This window comes from Sciurus carolinensis, chromosome 16 (genome assembly GCF_902686445.1).
Source record: "Sciurus carolinensis chromosome 16, mSciCar1.2, whole genome shotgun sequence".
Classification (NCBI taxonomy): domain Eukaryota; kingdom Metazoa; phylum Chordata; class Mammalia; order Rodentia; family Sciuridae; genus Sciurus; species Sciurus carolinensis.
The window spans coordinates 1,695,881-1,711,228 of NC_062228.1; the positions used below are offsets into that span (position 1 = coordinate 1,695,881).

General features: G+C 62.7%; 1 protein-coding gene across 1 annotated transcript in view; it reads right to left on the reverse strand.

The window, feature by feature from the left end:
• Positions 1-975: 975 nt before the first annotated feature.
• Jph3 (junctophilin 3) overlaps positions 976-15,348 on the reverse strand; it is a 47,986-nt gene continuing 33,613 nt past the window's right edge. Inside the window, exons 3-5 of the mRNA XM_047530044.1 lie at positions 11,297-11,421; positions 6,924-7,804; positions 976-2,674 (exon numbers count right to left, since the gene is read on the reverse strand). Of these exons, the coding sequence (XP_047386000.1) occupies positions 2,594-2,674; positions 6,924-7,804; positions 11,297-11,421 (1,087 nt within the window). The 3' untranslated portion in view covers positions 976-2,593. The remainder of the gene's footprint in view (positions 2,675-6,923; positions 7,805-11,296; positions 11,422-15,348) is intronic.

The following is a 15,348-nucleotide window of genomic DNA, read 5'->3' on the forward strand; positions in this document are numbered from 1 at the left end:
GGGGAATCCCAGGGTTCTGTGTGTACATGTCTGCTCACACCTTGTGCAGTAGGAGCGTCAGGCTGTGTCCCTGTGGTCCCCACCCCTGAACGGTGAGCATTGCCCTCGGGCACCCTGCAGAACCTCCCGTGCCACTGCTGCCCTTTCTGTCCCGTCAGGCTCTGTGGCAGCTCTTCCTTCGGGAAACCTGTGTGCTAGCACTTGCAAACCTAGAATCCACAAGAAGGGCGAGCAGCTCTCTGAAATGGCCCACGCACTCAGTATGCCTGACCCAAGCCCAGTGTGAGCGAGTCCTCAAAATCTCCATGAAGGACACTGCTCAGCTGTGGGGACAGAGTTGTCCCCACTCCTGGCGGCCCAGTGGCAGGTTCTCAGGAAAGTCACGCAGCTCCTCTCTGCATCTGGTTTCCCCTCCCAGAGCAGCCACAAGGCTGATGGAAAGAAAGTAGTTCTTAAGAGGCAGCTCTGCACTGGGAGCCAGTGTGGGACCCAGGGCTTTGCCCTGCCTGCTGCTGTGCTTGTCTGGCCTCAGGACGGGCCACCAGGACCCTGTGCGGGGAAGTGGGGGTCCTGGACAGGTGGGAAAGCGTGCTGCCATGGTGCATGCTGTGGGGGACCAGCTGGAGACCAGCTGTCAACACCCAGACTCAGTGGCTCTTGGCCTTGCTCACATCCTCAGGACGTACCAGGAACAGGGCAACAGGGGAAGCGCTGTGGGGTCTGACCGTGCCGGTGCTGTGCTGGCTGGGCGCCTGTGAGTGGGCGTGGGGCTGGCCCCTGCCCTGCCTCGCGTCTGTGCTCTGCTTTCCGTGCACCCCTGGCATGGCCTCAAGTTTGCCCGCTGCATCTGCAGGTACCCTGATGTCATGCAGTGACTGGAGTGTACAAAATAAGTCTATCATCTTTACAGAGTTGCAAACAATTACAAAACACATATCCCAACATGGATGATTCTTAGAGCTGCAAAGAGCAGGAATCTTTATTTGGTTCACTTCAGGTCTGCAGCAACCACTTGATATTAAAAAAGGAACGGAAAAGATGTACAAAAGATGTAATATCCCTTTAGAAAGCAACATTGTCAGAAATGGATCATCTGCGGAGCCTCCCTCCCTCTCCTGTGTCCCCCAAACCAAACTGTGCGAAGGAACGGGGAGTGAATGGGTAACGGAAAACAATAGAAACTGAATGTGACTGCAACATGCTCTGATCTTTAGTTTATTTCTGGTTAAAAATATAGCAATCCAGTGCAGTGTAGTAAAGAAGCTCTGCTCGAAAGGCAGCAGAGACGCTAACGTAAGCAAAGCAAGGCAGGGTCCATGAGGCGGACGGGAGTCGCCGGGCCCCCCAGGCGTGCGCACAGGGCTCCTGCCTGCGGACACGCCTGGGCCGCTCTTGGCCACCAGACGCTCGGCATCCCTTGTTTGTTTGGATAATGGAACGACCCTGGTAGAGAAGGCAGAAACGTAAGGACCTGTTTTCGTTCGACCGGAACAAGTTGAACATTGCACATTGGGGAGGTGTTGGTATGCAACAACGTCTAGGAAACGTCAAGCCACTGGGTTTCAATGACATTCCTGTCCCGGGACCAGAACTGCTCTGGAGTAGCACTGAGGCATCTGGAGGGAATGTGCATATCTGTCGGGGAAGTGGAGGCAGGCACAGTACAAAGATGTGAGAACCCGTGGAGGTAACAGCGAGAGGCCATGGCCTCTGGGGCGTCACTGCCAGGGACGGAAGCCTGAATATACATCCTGCATACTAAGTGCAAAGTGCCACATGCTCAGAGCCCAGGCGTGATGTCAGACTGTCCATGGCACAGTGGGCCCCAGCCCTCACGGCCCTGGGGCACAGCCCCGCAGCACTGGGCTGTGCCAGCCGGATCTGGGTCAGCCCCTGGACGCCTGCAGCACAGCCTCCCTGTGTGTGCTGGGCGGACGGCCGGGGGGCAGACAGTGAGTGAGTGGGGCGGGGCGGGGAGGACTCTGCATTAAGACTCGGTGTGGGGAGGCGGCCTCGCAAGGAGGCCGTGGGGCAGTGCCGAGAGGAGGGAGGCCATGGTCTGGTTCATGGGAAAAGAGAAGCGTGGCTCTCCTTCCCCTTGAGGATGCAGCACAGATTTGAAGTAGAAAAAGGCCTGGGCTGCTCCCAGCAGGACAGGACACCCCACTCCCAGTGCCTGGTGCCCGTGCTTGAGGCCAGCTGTTCAGACAGGAAAGCAAAGTCACTCGGCCTTCCAGGTCAGCCTGGCTAGCTGGGCACCCTGCAAGCGCTTCCTCAGCCACCACCTCTGTCCACACCCAGCGGGAAGGGCGAGGACCGTGACTTCTCTGCCACCGGTGTGCCAGGATCCCTTCTCTTTCCACGTCAAGCGGGAGGGTCGGCGTGCTGGCCTCCCTCTGCCATGCCACACAGCAGTGTTACACAAGCAAAGAATTTTGGCTAAAATCCAAAAAACATTACCCAGAAAAAAAGGCAAACTGTGAGTAATACCCAACCGTTTTGTTCTTCTGTGAAAAGACCAGAAGTCGCGGGGCGTCCGAGCTGGGCGTCCCGCTCCCGTTTGCATACCGTCGCTTCTGCCAGCCGGACAGTCTCAGATGAAAAAGTTAATAAACAAGATGGCGACTCCAATGTTGAGCAGGATCACCATGACCACCAGAATGGGAGCCGAGCCCTGGAAGAGAGCAGAGGTGGGGGTGAGCAGGCGTGCCGGCGTCGGGGGCCGGGCACGTGCCCTGGCACCACTCGTCAAGAGTCCGGGCTCCCTAAACATCCTGCGTCACGGTGGCCAGTCAACAGGTGCCACTGGCTGCTAGGACTTGGAAGCATGGCGGGTCCAGTTTCACAGCACCAGCTGGGCCCCACCCCCCAGTGGTCCTTAAGTTCAGAGCCCTTCAGCAGTCCTCCATGAAGTCACCTTCCCATGAATTCAGTCACACTGACTTGCCACTGCCCCCAGGCAACTGTACTGGCTGACTTCAAGGCCACCGGTCTCTTCTAGGAGCCCCATCTGCCAGGCTGCACTTGGGGTGTGCATCTCAGGTGCCGTCCAGCCCCTCCCTGTGCCCTGCATCAGGGCCTGACTCTGGCCCTGGGCCTGCAGGCTGCCATGCTGGGCAGGACAGGGGGAGGCAAGGCTCCTGAGGTGGACTCAGGAGAGGATGCTGGCAGCTCTGTTCCGTGAGCTGCTCCTCAAGACCAAGCGTGCTGCAGTGCCCTGCTGTGCTGGGTGGGGTGGGCTGCCCCGGAGAGGACATCTGCCATCACCCCGCCCTGGCATCGTGCTGCACCCAAGTAAAGAAGTGGGTGGGAGCCCCCGCATCTCCCTGGAAGGGGAGGTGACCTGTGCTGAGTCCCAAGCTGCTTCCCAGTGCCTCTCCCCTTTGCAGCCAAAGTCAGAGCCATGATGGGGTTGCCTTTCCCTGGCCAGCGCCCTGGTGGCTCGTGATCCCAGGCGAGTGAGGGGGCCTGGGATGCCTCTCCCCGAAAGGGAGGCGCCTGTGCCTGAGTCGACACTGGCTCTGCTGCTCTCAGATGAGCCTGGGTGGGTCTGGCAGTCCCCGGGGCTCCCTCCTAGGTAAACACCCAGGAGAAGCCCGCTGAAACCACGTCCACGAGGCCACGCGTCCCAGAGGTGAGCGCGGGGCGGACGGTGCTGCCGTACAGAGGGCGTTGCCACGGAAGGACTGCCGCCGAGGCATGCCCCAACAGGTGGGCAAGAGGCCCGTGCCGCGTGAGGCAAGCCGGGCGAAGCCGGGCCGGGCGAAGCCGGGCGCCGTGTGGTGGTGAGTGAAAGGTCCAGAAAAGGCGGCCCAAGCAGGGTCCCTGGTTGCCTGGGTGGGCAGAGGGACTGCTCGGTGGGTCTGCAGTGCCTTTGCAGGGGATGGAGGTAGTCTAGAGGCAGACAGTTGTGATGGGTACACAGATCTGAGTACACCAAACCGCCAAACTGCACACGAGACAAGCGAGCTGTACGGAACGTGCATTCTCTCAATAAAGCTGTCGGCCAGAATGGTGGGTGCCCAGAGAATGGGGCTTCCTTCCCGGATGCACCGCCAGCAGCCAGCCGGCCTGGGGTGCGCCCTCAGGGAGGAGGAAGCTCCTTCCAGAGGCCTCTAGATGCAGCCTCCCAGGGGCACCTGACCCCTGGGGTGTCTTGGAGGCACAGCCGCGGCCCCTCCCCATGCACATGTGGCCTCCCCACACCCCGCCTCAGAGCAGCAGCTGATCTCACCCTCACCTTCTTCCTCTCTGGCTGCCAGCCAGCCTGTAGCTCTTTCTGTCCCCTGGGTCATGGCCAGCTGAGTGGCACTGTTGCCCTGGTGATCAAGGAAGGTCCCGCCCCGCCCCAGCTCCCCATGCTCACTTTCCCAATGCCCGGATGGCCCTGTGCCCTCCCTCTCTGGGCTCGCAGAGCGTGCGCTGCTCTCCTCTCAAGAGGCTGCCCACCCAATGCTGCTCACTGGTACCCTGTGGTGACACGGCTCCTGCAGGGCGGGCGACACTGAGGCCAGGTGCTGGTGGAGAGCACACCACCATGCTGCTCCTGAAGAGGGGTCTGTGAGCGCTGGAAAGCTAGCAGCCACCTCACCCTCCATGACAAAAGATGCCTCAGAAACCAGCCTCGGCCTCCAACCCACTGAGATCTGGAGCCGGGCCGCTGGCCCCACTCGGCTCCATCTGCACCGTGGGCGGTGGCACCCTGGTCTGGCCACCTGCCCCCGCAGCTCACATCCTGGCATTGGGTTTGCTCAGCTGACTCTGGGCGGCAAAGAGATTTGCTGGGGGATGGTGTTGGGAATTGGACCAACATGCTGGACCTTAGCTACTCCCTGCCATGCGGGAGCCGAGAGCAGGGGGCCTGTGCCACGTCCCTCATTCCACAGGGAACAGGCACAGGAAAACCCAGGGATCTAGTGAGGGCTGTGGAGTTCACTTGCTGGCAGAGCTGGAGGGAAAGCCTGGGCATTCCTGCCCACAATGACCTCACCCTGAATTGCCAGGACCTGAGCCAGAACCCTGGGGCCTTCCGTGGCCAGGTTCCTTGCCACCTCTGCTGCCCTCATGGCAGGGAGCACTGGACGGCCCTGGAGAAGCGGGTGAGACCAAGGTGCTTTCCTTGGGGCGGGGTGCTGCCTTTCCTGCCCACGTACTCTGCCTGTGGTGAGGGGCAGGGTTCCTGGACGAGGGGAATGCTGCTGGACAGGACACCCATCCCTGGCCTTGCAGCCAGCCCATGGAGAGCTGTGCCCCTGGGAGGGGACACAGCAGGCCTCGAGGACCCCAGCACCTGTGTCACCCCAGTGGCCACTGACGTCCCCACCGTGAACACTGGCAGAGCAGGCTACCTCCCTCAGACCCAGCAATGTGGCCCCAGGTTCTGGAGGGCTAGTGAATGAGACCCTTACTGCTTCAGGCAGGAGGCTGGGACCCCAGGGTGGGCCCTAGAGTCTCCTGCTTGGCTTCTGGGGCTAAGGGAATGTACCAACCATGGCCAGGCTGGAAGCCCCCGGCAAGGTTGCCCAGAGCGGCAGCTCCCACCTCTGCCTACAGCCACCACATGCCAGAGCTGGCCTGAGGCTGGCTCCACGTTGGCAAACCGACCAGATGAGCTTCGCTCGAAAGCACCCAGAAGAGTCAACAGGGCTCAGGGGGCTAAATATAGCGCCGGTTCTCATCGCCCACCTCTGCCCATCACTCCTCCATCCCAAAATAGCCACACGCAGTCACCCGGGCTGCCGACAGGGAGGATGAGCCCTGAGTGCGAGCGGAGCCTCGGGCTGCTGTGGGCGTTTGGAGGAGGGCAGGGGAGGTGCCGCAGGGACCAGCAGTGAGAAGTGGCCTCAGGCCGCAGCGCCTTCTGGGGTACGGAGAGACCATGGCTCCTGCGCCCTGCTGCAGCCACGCCAGCATTCCTGCAGGGCCCCCGGAGCCAGCACCATGGCTCCCACAGCCGCCTGGGCGAGCCCATCTCCTGTCTGCCCTGCGGGGCAGGAGCCTTAGCAAGAAACTGAGAGCTTGGGGCAGCAGGCAAGCTGGGGTCCTGTGGGAGACCTCTGGCCTCCTCATTTTACCTGCCCGCCATCCACATGGCCCACAGCCCAGGAAGCAAGTCTGGGGCAACAGGGCCCAGGAGGGCCACTCTGGGTGGAGTGGACGCTGGGCAGGACTCCGGGAGCCCCCGTCTGGGCTGGCCCTGAGGCAGTTTCCCCCTATGCCCCCCTCAGCAGAGAATCTGCCTGTGTGAAGCCCGAGTCTCCCGTGAGGCCCTCACAGGGAGCAGGCCGGCCTCCCATGGAGCGAGGAACCTAGACTGTCCAGCCTGATCCTGAAGGTCAGGGTGGGGCCTGAGAACATGCATTTCAGCCACCTCCCCAGGGACTACATGCCCTGCACTCGGGGACCATGCTGGGAGAGCTGTCACGCCACGTGAAGGCGGCCAGGAGAGAGGACTGCCAGGGAGACCCTGTGGAGACCCCCTCCCGGGCTGTCCTTGGCACACTGGCTTCCACCTGTGACCAGGTGAGTGACTGGCCCTGCGGCCAGCACACTGAGGCACCTGACTGGGTCCTCTGCCTTGCTCTCCAGGACTGGGCACTCGCCACCGACCCGGCGCAACAGGGGGTCCTCCGAGCAGCAGGGTCTGAGCAGGCTGGGAACAGCCTGCACCACCCAGTCCTCCCTACCGTCTGAGCCTGGGCGGGGCTCTGCCTGAAGGAAGTGTGACCGGCACCCTGTGACGGCACCACCCTTCAGGGGAAGGGGCCCAGCTCTGGGGAAACACCAGGGCCTGGGGGCCATCCCTCCTGGCCGCACCCCATCCCTGGAGGGGCACTGGACAGAAACCTTCAGGAGGCCCCCGGTCAGAGCCACTGGGACAGCCCTGGGTGCCCGCCCCCGGGGCCCTGCAGACCGCCACTCACCGAGCCAGACTTGAGGTCATCCCCGTTCTCCTCGTCGGACTCCAGCGCCACAGGCAGAGACTTCTGGGGTGGGGAGAAGGTCAAGTCCCAGCGCAGCAGCCGGGGCTCGGGCCGGTCCCCCAGCCGCAGGCTCTCCAGCTTCTGCACCGTGGGCTCTGCAGAGGAGGCCGGCCGCAGGTTCTCCTTGTTCTGGGACTTGGACCTCAGTCTCTGCAGCCCGAAGCCCCGGTCCTCGGGGCGCCGGTCACCGCCCGCGCCCCGGCCGTGGCGCCTCCTCTGGGGCTGCGGCTCGGGCGTGCAGGAGTCCATCCTCAGCAGGGGCTTCATCTCCAGTTTGTAGTTGCTCAGCTGCTCCTCCTCGGGCTCCGGCAGCCTGGCGCCCCCCGGGCCGGGGTTGCCGACCCGGTGGTGGGAAGTCCATGAGAACGCGGGGGGGGACTCCGTCCGCCGCTCCCGGGGCTTGGGGTTCCCGGGCTGCCTGTGGCCCGCGCCCCGGGTGCGGAAGTCCTCAGTGGCCTGGCCGGGGCGCGGGGCGCTGCTGCGGACGCCCCTGCAGCCGCCCGCCTGCTCCTCACCCCAGCTGTTCCGGGCGTAGTCCCCTCCCCGGCCCTCCAGGAGCATCTGGATGTCCCCACCTCTCTCCTCATCCACCGAGACCTGTCGTGAGAAGTGGGCTGCCCTGCTCCTCGCGGGGGCCGGCGGCGGCGTGGCCGCGGGACTGGCGGGGAAGCTCTGCAGCGGGCTATCGTCCGGGGTCAGGTCCGAAGGGGTGGTGCCCTTGCGGTACAGCTCGGGGCTCTCCTGCTGCAGGGGCGTGCCGGTGGACAGCACCTCGATGTCGTCACAGGAGCCCTGGTGCTTCGGCCTCTGGTACTCGAGCCCTTGGCGGGGAGACAAGAGTGCACAGTGGGTTTCACCTGCCTGCTCCTGCAAGAAGCCAGGCGGCAGGCGGAACCCCAGGGCCAGGGTGCTCCCTGCTTACAACAGCGCAGGGGCCGAGGGAGGGAGAGGCCGGTAACAGTGGCTCGCAGAGCCCTTCCATGGGGCGCCTACCCCGGGTGCACTCTGAGGATGCCTGGGCAGTCCCAGGCCAGGGCGGAAGCAGTGGACGGCCCTCAGCCCTGGTCCCTCGTTACACTGGTGACCTCCTACAGGCCCTGAGCCCTGGAGAGGCTAGGCATGGCATGGCACGGCCACCAGCCCCACCTGCCTGCCTCGGGATTGAGAAACAGCCTGGCCGTGCCTTCCCAGGGATTGGGACATGAGGCCAGACCCAGCCCCGCTCCCTGCAGTGCTCAGGCCGCCATAGCAAACTGACATTTGCTTCCGCTGAGTCCCAGTCTGAGCCCAGAGGCTAGAGAGCCCAGGTACCCAGCACTTGCTTGGTCAGCAGATTTCTGTGGGCTGGCATCCGAGCCTCTGAGCTCTGTCCTCAGTCCCACACGGGCCAGGCCCCATAACAGAGAGTGGCACATCCACACAAGGCCACGTCCCTGATCCCATCTCAGAGCCCAGGCAGCAGTGAACAGAGCAGGGCGGTGACCCTGGTGAGTGGCTCTGGGCCAAGGGCAGCCCCCTAAATTGGTGTCCCCATGTGTCATGGGGATGTGGGCCAGGCAGCCTCAGGGCCCCAGCCAGTGACTGCTCCTCTGTGGTCACGGGGCTGGGGCTGTGGTGGTATCTCCACATAGAGAGCCAGGCTGGGGAAGGGTCCACACACGACTGCACTGAGACACGTATCCACTCCCAGCCCTGGGCTCCCACCACGCCTGCCTCCCTCTGGGTCCTTAATCGTGCCTCACCAACCACCCCCTTGGTTGGGGTTGGGCTTCTGAGGGCCAGCATTCCTGTGCCCAGGCACCAGGGACCCAGCAAGCTGGGCCAGCCTGCAAGCAGTCCTGTGACCTTTCCTGTGAGGCCACTGTCCAGCACCTGTGCCCTGGAGGACAGCTGGTACCCCACCTGCGAGTACTGCCACATGGGGGTGGCTCTCAGCTCGATTAACTGCACAGAGCGTGTGGCTCCGGAGGCTCACGTGAGGGTCCAGGCAAAACAAAGCCCTGGTAGCTCACGGCAAGAGTCCTCATTCTGGTCTGTGTCCTCCAGCCCATCCCAAGCCCCTGGGTGGAGGCTGCAGGGTCCTCCGGGTTACACTGGGGGGCCACCTCCCCTGCTGGAACTCTGGTAATTTGCTGTCGGAAGCAGGTGCAGCTCAGGGTGGGGAGCCAGGCTTCCTGGCTTCTGGGTCCCTGGTCTGGGCACATTTGCCTCTAGTGCTTTCTACACAGGAACAGGAAATGTCTGATGTTTCCAGAAGGATCAGCACTAATAAGAGATGCAGGATCCAACGCTCCGCAGGAGGCGCTGTGGAGGAAAGGCCAGGCGCGGGGTCAGGGGTAGCTAGGAGCCACAGAGGCTCCTGGAAGCAAGACCCAGGCGGACAGGAGGGAGGGCGGGCCCAGGTGCCCAGGTCGCTAGGCCAAAGCTGCCATCGGGTGAGGCAGCAGCCCGGCTGTCCTCTGTAGGGAGCCGAGGTCCAGACTGTCTCCGCAGTCGCTAGCCTCAGTTCTGTCATAAGGAAAAGGGACGCCTTTCCAGGAGCCAGCTTCTGAACCAGCAGGACCCCGCGTCCCAGGCCCAGCATCTGCCTCCCAGGTCCAGCTCTGAGCGCCCGGGGCTCCAGCAGCCACGGAACACACAGCAGGGTGCGCAGCAGCCTGTTCTCAGTCTGAGGGGCGGAGCCAAGCTGTGGAGGCGGGGCTCTGCCAGGGCTCTGTGGGGAGCCTGCTCGTATCTCTGCAGCTTCTGGTGCGCACTCCTGGGCTGCGGCCATGCTCCCCCTGGCCCAGGTGTCTCTGTGCAGTATTTTAAGAAAACACGTTGGATTCAGGGCTCTGCCTGATCCGGGATGATCCCACCTCCCCCTCCTGGCCTTAACTGCACCGACGCAGGCCTTCTGCCCAACGAAGCGAGGTTTGAAGCTTCAGGAGGACCACTCCCCTGGGCCGTTCAGCACCACGGGGAGCCTCAGACACTGCACCCCTTCTTTTCCTTTATGGATGGGGAAACTGAGGCTCTGAGAGGTGGAGAACAGGCCCCAGCGGTGCAGTCGCTCATGACGCACGTGTAGGACCCAGGAGACCCATGGGCGGGGCACCAAGCATTAAGTCTGCTGTGTGTGGCTGGCCTGGCTGGTACCACAGGCGCCCACTGGTCTGAGCACAGGGCAGGCATCCTACGGTGCCCAGCTCCCACACTCCGGAGCCCCGTGTGTCTGGAGTTGGAGGAGGAGGCGGGGTGGGTGGCTCACGAGAACAGAGCTGTCGGGAAGCCATTCCTAGCCCAAGGCCACAGCTGAGGTCCCGGCAGGGACAAGGCGGAGCCCACCAGCTCAGCCATGCCAGTGGGGACCAGGGGCGCTTTGTGTTCCTGACTGTCCCTCTAAGCTAGGAGCAGCAGGCTCAGCACGGGCCCTTCACCCAGCCAGGGCAAAGGTGCAGAGGGGGCAACAGCCACATTCCCTGTCCGAGGCAGAAGCACCCGGGAGGTGCCCCGTGGCCAGCGCACAGGCAGGACACCAGAGCTGGGTCCCAGGCCCCATCCCAGAACCAACAGAGAGTGAAGACCAATCTGTCTGCTGGCGCAGCCCTGGCCCCCGGCCCCTGGCTCATCCCTGCCGAGAGCAGAAGGCAGCTCAGGGTTCGGTCAGATCCTCTCAGACTCCAGCAGCTTCACACCCCTCCCCCGTGGCACTGGTCAGAGGTGTAGACGGGAGTTCCCAGGGGGGCCAGTTTGGGAACCAGTGGGCTGTGACTGTGGCCTCTGCCCCTCCACCACACACCATGTTCAGGCCTTTGCCACGCCTGGGGCTCGCAGTACAGCACCCAGAAGAGAACACACACCCAACACAGGCCCCCGGAGGAAAGGCTGAGGTTCCCGGACCTGATGGGATGCGGCAGGAGCTGCTGTCCAGTACCTACGCTGCAGCCACTGGCCTCTAAATGCAGACAAGTTAAGACTGAACAAAACTAGAGTCAGCTCCCTGGTCCCTCTCACCACGCAAGGCTAGTGGCTGCCATGTTAGACAAGCAAGCAGAGCATTTCCATCATCACAGAATGTTCTAGAAAGACAGGAGCAGGTGGGGAGCGGCAGCAGCCTGGAAATGAGGCACGTGGACCTGGGGCACACCCACACATGCAATGAGACCCCGCGGGGACCTGTGACTCCAGTAAGGGCGGTGGCCGCCAGCAGGATGCCAGCTTCTGGGGCAGAATCCAGGTGGGGCCAGGTGGACTGTAGCCTGGGGACACACCTGATGCCCCACCATGCAGCGGGCACCCTGCCTCTGAAGCCTGGTGGGCAGCAGACTCACCGTTCTCCCGGTGCTGGAAAGAAGGTGAGAACTCTTTGGCAGTGATCCTGGCGATCCGGGCTTCCTCCTGCGCTTTCTGAGCCGCGGTGAGGGCGGCCTCGGCCTTGGCCCGTGAGTGGGAGGTCCTGGGGGGATATGGGAGGAATGAGAAGGGGAACAGGAAGCACAGGAGGTGGGGTTGAGGCCTCATGCCCACAACCGTGTGCACCCAGTGAGACCAAGAAAGGAGGCTGGTGCTCTGTGTCTGCCCTTGGACCTCAGGATCTTTCTCACTCACTCACTCATTCATTCAACAAACATCACTGGCACCAAGCAGCCAGCCCCAACATGTCGGATGTTCTGGAGAATGTGTTTGTTCTTGTTATAACAAGCATCCTGCACACAGGCACAAGGAGCCCATGCTAGGGTGGCGCCACGACCTGCGTGGGTGCCGTGACAAGGGACACCAGTGAGTCCATGCTGCATGAGCTGCCCTGATGCCCTCCTGTCACTCACCCCCTGGCAACTCTGGCCCAGGACGAGCCTAGGTGTGAGCAGGGGTGGGTTCCCGGGCAGACAGAGGGAGACGCCGAGCCTGCATGCGGGTGAACAAGCCAGGCAGCTGTGGGTTGCCGGCTCTGCTGGGGTGACCTTTCCCTGCTGAGTCCAGCAGGCAGTGCCAGCTCACGTGCTGGCCACAGGCCGAGGGGTCAGGACACCACTGCCCCAGTCCTGGGGCTGCAAGTCCAAGTGCTAGCAGGTTCCGAGTCCAGGCGGCCCACCTTCTGGCCTATGGATGAGCCTCCCACTGTGTCCTTGGTGGAGAAAGGGGCAGTGAGCCTTCTCGGGCCTCCTCTTATAAGATGCTGATCCTGTTGTGAGGGTTCCACCCTCGTGACTGGCCACTGCCAAAGGCCCCGCCCCTGACCCCATGTTCAGGACTGGGGACACGCTGAGTCCTCTGTAGTCCTAAGCAGCACCTGTCACTGGGGGTCCACGGGTCAAGCCTGGAAAGCCTCACACAGCCTGGAAAGACTGGATTTGCTTTTCTCAAAATCCTGTGGCGCTAACAAGACCGATTTCACCAGGAGGAAGCAAGTCGATGACGTACTCAGATACAGAAAGACAAGCCACCACCACGCACACACTTCCGGCAGGTGAGCAAGCTGCAGAGGACGTGGCTTCCCAGGTGTTCCTCGCCCAGCCTGCGCAACACTGTGGGGAGGAGGCCCAAGAACCTGGGAAGAGTCCCTGTGCCAAAATTTAGATTGAGAAAATTTTCTCCACATAGTTTTACTTCCTAGAAATGGGAAAATCTATAATTTCTCAGCAGAGTTATGGCTCCACTTCCCATGGAAAGTGAGAATCACACCTTCTAAAAGAGTCCTTGAGAATCTGGTGTTTGTAATTATAAGAAAATAGGGGCAGGGAAGTCAGAGGTGAACCTATCAATAAGGCACTAATCAATACCCGATTTACCATCAGTGATGAGTCTACTGATGAGCCACTGCTGCAGGCACTGGACTCTCTCCACCTGGTGACTACGGGACACCTCCACTCGCCCTAGTTTGGCAGCCCCAGGGTCCACCCCCCGCCTGCTCCTGCTCAGTGCCTCCTCTGCTGCCCCCGGTGAGCAGTCCCCACAGCTGGGAGGGCAGCAGGGCACCCGGAGGATCTGCAAGGTCCTGGAGTTGAAGACACTGCTCCAAACACGGCCTGCCCTGGTGGAGACACAGGCCTGGCTGAGCCTCGGGGCAGCCCAGACCCAGGTGAGCGATGCACCCTCAAGTCCACCAACAGCCCAGCCAGCAGCCTCTCCCTGTGTGGTCACTGGGTCTCCTTGGCTACGACAGTTTCGCTGAGCCTGCACCCGCCAGTGGCACGGAGAGCTGTACTCAAGGGGACCCGTGGCCTCTCTCAGTCACCTCTCCCCAGCCAGAGGTCCACTTTGTCTCTGCTCATTCTGGAAACTTCATGTCAAATTGATTTTTTAAGTTTTTCTTTCTTTTTACTTTTCCCTGACCAGGTGAAAGTCACATGACATGCAAGGAGCCACAGGGAGGGCCACCACCCAGTGGCATTCAGTGTACTCACGACAGGCACAGCCTTGCAGATCCTCCGGGTGCCCTGCTGCCCTCCCAGCTGTGGGGACTGCTCACCGGGGGCAGCAGAGGAGGCACTGAGCAGGAGCAGGCGGGGGGTGGACCCTGGGGCTGCCAAACTAGGGCGAGTGGAGGTGTCCCGTAGTCACCAGGTGGAGAGAGTCCAGTGCCTGCAGCAGTGGCTCATCAGTAGACTCATCACTGATGGTAAATCGGGTATTGATTAGTGCCTTATTGATAGGTTCACCTCTGACTTCCCTGCCCCTATTTTCTTATAATTACAAACACCAGATTCTCCAACACTGCCTCACCCCCAAGGGAAACCCTGTGCCTCAGCTGTCCCCCAGGCCCCCGCACTCCGTGAGGTTCTAAGCAACCGTCGGCGCGGACAAAACACCTGCGGCCGTCTCGGGGCGCAGCCCTTTGCCGCAGGAAGACCACCCCAAGACGGTGAGAGAGACAGCCACGCAGCAGACCTGACCCAGCTCACCCTGAGGACCCTGGTGCCACCACCCCACCCCAAAGCCTTCGCACACCATGGCTTCCGGAAGCCTCAGGCCTGCCTGCCACAAACAGCCCTCTACAACTGCTGGTGTGCAGAGCAGCCCCTACCGCCCTGAGTCCCAGGAGAGCAGGGCCACCCTGTCTGTGTCCCACCAACCAGCACCAGACAGCAGAGGGACAGGCATCTTGGGGGAAGAGATGACACCTTTGAAGGAAAGCTGGCGGGCGGGAGCCAGAATCCAGGGGAGGCAGGCGCACGGGCAGTCCCGTGAGCAGGGTCCACCCCACGGCGGGCAGCTGGGGCCATCGACCCTCTGTACGCGTTATTCAACCCAAGGAGCTGCTTCCAGCTGAAGAGCAGCGTGTCTCAGTGGACGGGCCATCCACGGAAGGACAGCAGCACGTGGCCAGAGCAGCTGCCCGCTTCAGACTGCTCCACCCAGGCTCCCGCTGAGCCGAAGACCACCGTGTCACCCCTGGGTCTGCAGTGCACTGCTGTGCATCACTGTCCTGCTCTAACCTCCTGGCCAAGGACCACAGGGGACACCCGGGCAGCCCTCTGCGAGGCCTGGCAGGGCCCCCTGCTCTGCTCTGGTACCTCACATGCAGCCCACATCCCATGGGCTCAGGGGGCCCCCACTCTGCAGGTCAGAGGTTGAGCTGCTTGTGGGGGCCAGGAAGAGTCCAGGATGAGGGCAGGTGGGGCCATCTGGACAGTAACAGGGCCACCTGGAGGCCAGGCGGAGCCTCTCACAGCCCAGGTGCTCCTTCCCTCCCCAGCCCACTCCGCCTGGTCCACTCCCGTCTGGGTGGACATGTGCTGTGAGAGGAGACAGGGCTGGAGGTGGACAGGCCGTGGACCCAGAGCCCCGTGGGCTGACCGACAGCCCCGTCAAGAGGGCGATGCCAGCGGCGGTGCTGAGGTCAGGGACCAGGCCGCTGGGAGCACGGGCAGGGTGGCGCCCCACAGCCCCTCAGGTGAGGCCCGTGGACGTGCAGGGACACGCCAGGTGAGCAGGGGCGAGGGCTTCAAGCTGAGGGCCTTGGGCCCCGTCACTGCAGGCCCGGCTGCACCCAGGGGAGGACAGACCCGCCTGCACGAGTGGCTGCTTTCAAGGGGCACAAAGGGCAGACATGAGTGCCAGGGTGGAGCTGTGCCAACCCCGGGCCCACGCGGGGACCTTGCTCGGGGGCCGAGAGGTTATCGGGCTGGGTACCAGCCCAGCAGGACTGGTATCCGCGTGGCCAGGGGCCCTTGGACCCAGCGTTGGACCTGACAGGAAGGCTGAGGCCAGGAGCCAGCCGCCTCCTGGAGGAAGGACGCAGGCGGAGACAGGCCCCCTGCTCGGTTCTCGTGTTGGCTCCGTTGTGGCTCCGGCACTGGGCTGGAACCCGGGTGCTCCCCTGAGCCACGCCCAGCCCTTGGCATTGCTGAGACGGCGCTCCTTAAGTCGCCCGGCTGGCCTT